The following is a 6843-nucleotide window of genomic DNA, read 5'->3' as shown; positions in this document are numbered from 1 at the left end:
GTAATGCGGGTTGTTCAGCACTTCAGCCCGTTTATTCTTGAAAACGTCCAGGGATGAAGACTGGGCAAAGCAATTGTAGTTGCATCTCAGGAAAAGTTTATCAATCCCCAACAGCATTGCTGTGCCTGGGACTGACCTACTCTTGGTAAATATTGAGGCCAGTGCATAGAACATCTGGTCCCAGATGTTGGGCTGTGGCCCAACTCTCCTGCCCTGTTCCTCGTGCCTGCAGCTGGGTGGACTAGCAGAACGATTTCTTACAGTCCTACCACATCACAGCGACCTGTTCTTCACATCCAACCTTTTTTTTTTTTTTTTGAGCTCTTCCCTGCCCCCTGATCAGGCAAAATACTAAACCATCAGTGCTTCAACTTTGTTAAAAATGTACAAGAACAACAAAGGGTGACATGTTTTATTGAGTGTTTAAAGGGTTTTAAACAGGAGACATCAAGGACAACACTCATTTATAATTTAATGTAGGTACGCTATTAAGGATTTGAATGTCTTTTATTGTAAACCTTATTATAGGTTCAACACGGTGGTGTCACAGGAAAGCGTTCAACTCTTATCATCACAGTATACAGCACTGGCAGAACAGTCAAACTTAACTGCCTTAGTAAGACTGTTAGTGTTTCAGGGAGAGTTGTTCAAATGCCCTAAGTTACGCATTCAAACACCCTCTGTTGCAAAGGAAAGCAACAGGGAGTTTTGCTTGTATCAGGTTTGCAGAGATAGTCCTCGTTTATGTGGTCACTCAGAGGCCTCATGAGTTTTGATTCCAGCTGTAGCCAAAGATTTTCTTCAAGTATTCATGTCCTATGATGTGGGTAAGAATTCACTGCTGAAATACAATGAAATGTTTTAAAGTCTGAATAATTAACTTGAGAACTTAGTTTACTTCAAGATCTGAAGACGTTTCTATTAATTTAAAGTTAATATTTAATCTGTACAATTTTCAGGTTTAATTCTCCACGATTTAAAAACATACGCCTATTTACAGTTATGCAAAATGAGTACTAAGAAGATACAAAGAAGGTCTTGATCACAACGCGAACTACTGAAGAATGGGATTCATCAAATAGCCTGGGAATTTAACATGTCTGTCCAGTGTATGTATGCATACATACAAGCACGTACAAACTGATTCTGAAACTCTGTTCAGTCTTAAGGCAGTTCTGTTTCATATCAATTAACAAGTTGTTTATCTAGTAACAGAACAAACTGCCGATTTGAAAGTAAAACGTGGAAACTAGCTACAGACTTGTTACCTGTGTTCTCTTCTATAAACAAATATGATTAGTTCATTTACTATGATTTATCCAGATGTTTGTGCTTCTTTATATATTAAAACAAAAGTAACCAGATCTTAATGATTAGACATGATCATTTTAAAGATATTTAAAATACTTAGAACACTGAAATGCTTGCCAGGTAAGGGATTTGGTTTTGGGTTTTTTTGTGTAGTGACTGTAAAAACCAAATGTCATTTCCTCAGAAAAGGAGCAAGTCATTTGGAGAATCTGCTACGCACTGAAAACTATGCAGGAGTTTGTATGATCTGACATTTATACATTAAAAAAGCTCATACTGCTTTATCTAAAAAAGAGAAAAGGCAGATGAAACTGCAACTTAGGGAATACTTAAATATAAATTAAAAATCCTGCAATAGTAAAACTAAGCTGCACAGAAGAAATTAATGATTTTTACAATACCCTCAAACCAGTACAGAATAATTAAGATAATTTTAAGCCACTGATGTTTCTCTCATGAATTCCTCAAGGACGGTCACGACATTTCTGGCTTCTGGCATTTCTGCATGTTCTACTTTAACAATCTTCAAAAGGATGTCTCCACTGCCACAGTTCTTTAGAAACGTGTAACACTTGAACAAGGCGTAGTGGTTCATTTCAGCCTGGCGGATAAACCTCTTCAGGTTGTTAATGTCTTGTATAGCCTGGGAAAAGAGTAACAGAGCATTTTCCTGTCCTTCTACATAGAAAGAAAACATACTATCATGTGGAAAAGTGAAGGAAGAATAGCAGGAGAAGCAAAAGCATTTCCAATAGGAATTTTACATTACTACTCAAGAGTAATGTAAGAATTGAGTACTGTCTTTGATGGGTATTACCACTGTTACTGTAGCGATGCAAAATGTGCGGACACCACAACTTGATAGTGCCCAAACTTGTATCAAGAGTTCTCTCCTCTTCTATTATGACCGACCACCTAAGAAGTGTTAACTACTGAATCCGTGTTACCCAATTATACGATATTGTGTGTGCACAGCTCAAATTAACAGTATTTTAAGACAAAAAAAAAAAGTGGGTTTTATTTTAAATATGAGACAATGCCTTTGGAGTACTCACCGAAAAAACTCTCACACTACTTTATGTTCTGGTCATGTCAACTACAGCAAGCCAGTCCTCAAACTTCAGAGTTAATCAGTTAATGATGACATCATGAGCAACTATCATCTATTAATGATAGACATCATAAGTAACCTAAAACTTTTCTTTGCTGCAAAAAGAGTATTTGCTCCCTCAGTAACCCTGATGTCTTCTCCAAGTCTTTAACCTATATGAACAGGTACCTTCAATTTAAAGTTTTCCAAAATCTGCAGGAAGAGAAATGGATTTCCACCTTCAGCACCATTCACAAAAGCATGCATCCAGTCCTCACAGAATCTGTTGCTTCCTGTTATGTGTTCAGGAACACAAAGAAGAGATGAGAAAAAGTAAATGAGTAAATTTACCTAGTTTAATCACTCTCACATAACAACTGGCAATAGTATACCTGGGCCAGGAAATAAGTCTTAAGAAAAACAATACATGTGGAAAAGAAAAGCAAACAGAGCTACAGTGATCACATGAAATTCTGTTCTGATTGTTGAATCCCTTTTCACATTTGTCAAAAACACAACAGGGGGAAAAAAAAAAGTTTTGTGGCTTCCCTGAAGTGTACAAGTCCTAGTTTCATGGTCCGCAAACTAAATGCATTGTGGATTTTATTATCAACCATTTTCAAACCAGAGTTCTAGTGCATCTGGTAAAACAAACTACTCTGCTACCTCATAGGAAAACAGGTGTTGTAGTTTCCAGCCAGAACCCAAACTTTCTGGGCACTAACCTATGAGCTTCTGAGTATCCTCAACTACTTCTAACATCCACAACTCTCAGCAGCTGACAGATACAAGTAACACAAAGAAGTATTCACAGCTGTAATCTCACCTGCATTATGCAACTGAGGCTGAGGTCCACTACAGTCTATAATCATTGACTTGTGCTGCTCCTCAGTCATGGCAATACACAAGGAGGTCATTGTGCCTTCCTGAACAAGTCCTTGGAGGCTGGCAGCTGCCAGAAACCTGACACAAAAAGCTCTTGTGAACTGCTTGCTTCTCTACCATTCCTGAACAGCAAAACAGGAGGCTGTCATACACAAAAGCCAAGTTACTCACAGGTTCCTTGGTCTCAAAGTATCTTTACCTGCTAATGTCTTTTTCTGTTCTTTCATCCGCGTTTTTTACTTCCACAGGAGTATAACTCAAAGCCTTAAAGCAAACAAAAAAATGAAAAAAGCTAGATGCAACTTTGATGTTACTTCTGTTGCTATATTGCAGTTACTAGCAATAAATACATAACGTGGTACTTTAAAAACTGTTCTTTTCAGAGAAAGGGTAGAAGCGAAAGGAATACTTCATATTATAGTCATTGCAGCTGGTTTTGCATTCAGAAGAAATACAGCAATTATACTCTATTAGCTATTCCATCCAAAGCCTCCTCAAACTCAGGGACAAGAGCTAGGGCTAATTTCTTTTCTGTTCCCAGTGAGTTACATGAGGCAGATACGCAATATAATATTCCTTTGGTTCAGAGGAACTATAGCAGAGACAGCTTTCTCATGCTGTTTCTAATTTTCTCATTCTAATTTCAACTTGGACATTACTATGTGATTTAAAATGAGGTAACTATAAAAATTGATAGAAGAAATTGCAGTGTGCTTCCTTAGCAACAGAGCAGGGAAAAAGTACTTGCCCTGAATTAAAAAAAAAAAGAAGAAAAAAGTTATTCCTCATTTTCTCCTGGCTAGGAAAGCAAATGCAAGAAACATTTTAAACATGTTGGAGTCACTGAGATTCATTCTGAACCTCTTTTAGTTACCCAGTTTGAAATACACTTACAGCATGTAACAGAAAGGCGAGTTTCTCCTGGAAGAGCTGTACTACTCTCTGAATAGGGCATATGGCATTCTCAAACCAGCTTCTCAAGTAGGGGTTAATATATGTCTCCAAGGTTTTTTGCTGTAACGAGTTGAAACATTACAACTTCAACTACAAATCAGATTTCTCCAGAAATAGAATCCTATTAATAATCTATTCAAGCTAAGATAGTTGGATATCAGAGCCTTCTTAATTCCAAACCACAGTAAACTAAAATAATGAGTTTGACATTTAAAGCCACACTTTATAAGCAACGAAGGGCTTCACATTTTAAGAAATAGAACCGTAATATTATGGTACGTACTGAGCAAAAACCATGCAACAGCAGACGGGATGAGAAAGAGACTTAAACTGCATAGCTTCCGTTAGAAAAATGGTGACAAGAAAACCACCAAAAATCCTTCCTTAGCATTCAAAATTTATAAGAATCCAGGTGGACATCGATAACATTCCTGTAGACCATTACCTTTCATTAGTCATTCTTCTCTCTGAATCTAACTGCAAATAACCTTTAAGAGATTTACGACTGGCACAAAAGAGTCGCCCCCCCCCTTTTTTTTTTCCCCCTTTTGACTTGTGTGGTTGCTAGCACTTTAGACATTCACTGTCACTACAGTGAATCAAGCATCTCTCTCAAGTGTTTCATACTGGTACTTAAAACGCCTATTTTGTCTCTATAGAATAAATCTTCCAGATTGCCTTAGTAATTAATTTGCGTAAACAGTAATTTTCACCACTTTAAAAAAAAAAATTGGGCCTTACCTCCAAATTAAGGTTTATCTTCAGACTTTGAACGTATTTGTCCAGCTCAAGTCTGAAAGTATCTTCTTAAGGAAAATAAGATGCATCGGTTAAGATCTGCATTTTTCCCTTTCAGTATATGGCTATTAATGACATTTTCAGTTACTGGAAGGTGTGTACAAATGAGCTGATTTCAATTAGGAAACAGAAAATGAGAATATAGTTTTTACATCATCTCTCTCTCCACACAGATAAAGAAAGTTAAAGGTAAGGATATAGTTCCAGACCTTTCTCTGAGCCACCTAAGAAACAAACCACATATTCTGGAGCATTGATGTCCGATTCCAGTGTTGCCATTTCCAGAAGATTTTCTTGTTGGAAACGACAGTAATAACAACCAACTTTATATTCTGGTATGCTACGCAGAAAAAAAAATTATTTTGTTATAGATACATCACAATAAATAAGTGCAAAAAGCAGGCATCCATGATTTCTGTAAAGAATATTCACCCGCTAGCTCCTATGGTCATATATAGAGCTCTTAGACCTTCTCTTTTTTCCTCTGTGGTGTGATCAGAGTAGTTTAAAAGCAAATAGTCATAAACACGTTTAAATATTCAAACAGTAAATTATTTACTACAATATTTTTCTCAAAGCTACCTAGAAAAAGAGGAAAGTGCCATTGCGTAAAGCTGTTATTAACAGCAGCAACAGACTGAGAACATGGAATCAGGATTAAACCTAGAGTGCAGCAGCAGATGGCAAGATGTGCAATGCTGCCAATGTTTCTTACAGTTTCTCATTCACAAATAATTTTTTAAATTTACCTCAGCCCCACTGACGCTACATTCCCCATTCCTTCAAACAGGGCTCCTTTAGTAAGACGCTTAGCGATAAAACTGCGCAATTCAGTCTCCGCTTCAGTTGGTAAGTTAGTGTCCAGCAAGGAGAGGCTTTAAAAAACAAGAAGAAATCGTTAGCAAAAAGCAAAAATTATTGTTTTGTTTTCTCTGAACAAGTGCAGAACCACCTGCTTCTAGAAGGGGGACCACTGTGATCTCTCTCTGGCTTACAGCTAACTCACTCTGTGACTTCTGGCCCATCGGAAATGCCTTCAGTGGTTTGCCCACTAGACCAGAAGTCTGGAGTTGTGGTGTCAGCTGATGCTGAACTCCTCAGCAGCTGTGAACAAGTCGCTGCCCCTCTTTGTTCCTATGTTTCCCTAGTTGTAATACAGAGCAACAACTCCATTACAGAGCTTGTGGAAAGATAAGATGTCCATTTAAAATTGTCTAATACATTTTAATTATCTATTATCCACACGGAGACCTAAGTCAATACAGAAATGTCAAGTATTAGTAGCACAGAAAACGGAGTTCAAACTCAAAGGTGATAGTTTATGTTTAATACATTATTTGAGCTCTGTAGTTGTGTCCATTCCCTAGGTATTCCAGAAAAAGCACCCAGGGGACTTCAGTATGCTTTCACAGAGGTTTCTGCTTTGAGGGGATTTCAATGTACTTGCTTACTATTCACCTAACAGCAATATGGCAAAGACTTCAAAACGGGGTGTTACCGGCGATTACGCTGTTCTGCAGACTGCCTTTACCTGAAGTCTTCGCTGGAGGGTGTCTCTGCCGCCGCACTGCTGGGACTGCCATCCCCACTGTCTGCTCCCTGCTGCGAGGATCTGAAAATCAAGCCGTTCTTATGATTGATTTTACAGCCTTAACACACAGAACAGGGAAATGGGACTGCAGCGGGGAAAGGTACGGCCGGAGGGTGTTTTAAAGCAGGAGCAGGGAATCGGGACACGATGGGAGGAAAAAAATCTCTTCGGGGGCAGAGGGAGAGAGAGGGGAAAAAAAATAAAGCAAATTCAA

The 6843-nt window shown here is 38.2% G+C and overlaps 1 protein-coding gene across 1 annotated transcript in view; it reads right to left on the bottom strand.

Annotated features, from left to right (window-relative positions):
• Positions 1-491: 491 nt before the first annotated feature.
• The window catches only part of LOC103916731 (chromosome unknown open reading frame, human C17orf75), a 9934-nt gene continuing 3582 nt past the window's right edge, over positions 492-6843 (bottom strand). The window contains exons 3-11 of the mRNA XM_009323782.1: positions 6570-6687; positions 5788-5913; positions 5238-5378; positions 4982-5039; positions 4181-4300; positions 3486-3550; positions 3228-3364; positions 2591-2694; positions 492-1954 (exon numbers count right to left, since the gene is read on the bottom strand). Of these exons, the coding sequence (XP_009322057.1) occupies positions 1745-1954; positions 2591-2694; positions 3228-3364; positions 3486-3550; positions 4181-4300; positions 4982-5039; positions 5238-5378; positions 5788-5913; positions 6570-6687 (1079 nt within the window). The 3' untranslated portion in view covers positions 492-1744. The remainder of the gene's footprint in view (positions 1955-2590; positions 2695-3227; positions 3365-3485; positions 3551-4180; positions 4301-4981; positions 5040-5237; positions 5379-5787; positions 5914-6569; positions 6688-6843) is intronic.

The sequence above is a fragment of the Pygoscelis adeliae genome, unplaced genomic scaffold, assembly GCF_000699105.1.
Source record: "Pygoscelis adeliae isolate BGI_AS28 unplaced genomic scaffold, ASM69910v1 Scaffold75, whole genome shotgun sequence".
NCBI lineage: Eukaryota > Metazoa > Chordata > Aves > Sphenisciformes > Spheniscidae > Pygoscelis > Pygoscelis adeliae.
The sequence above is the reverse complement of the archived record's forward strand: the minus strand, read 5'-3'. Positions and strand labels throughout refer to the sequence as shown.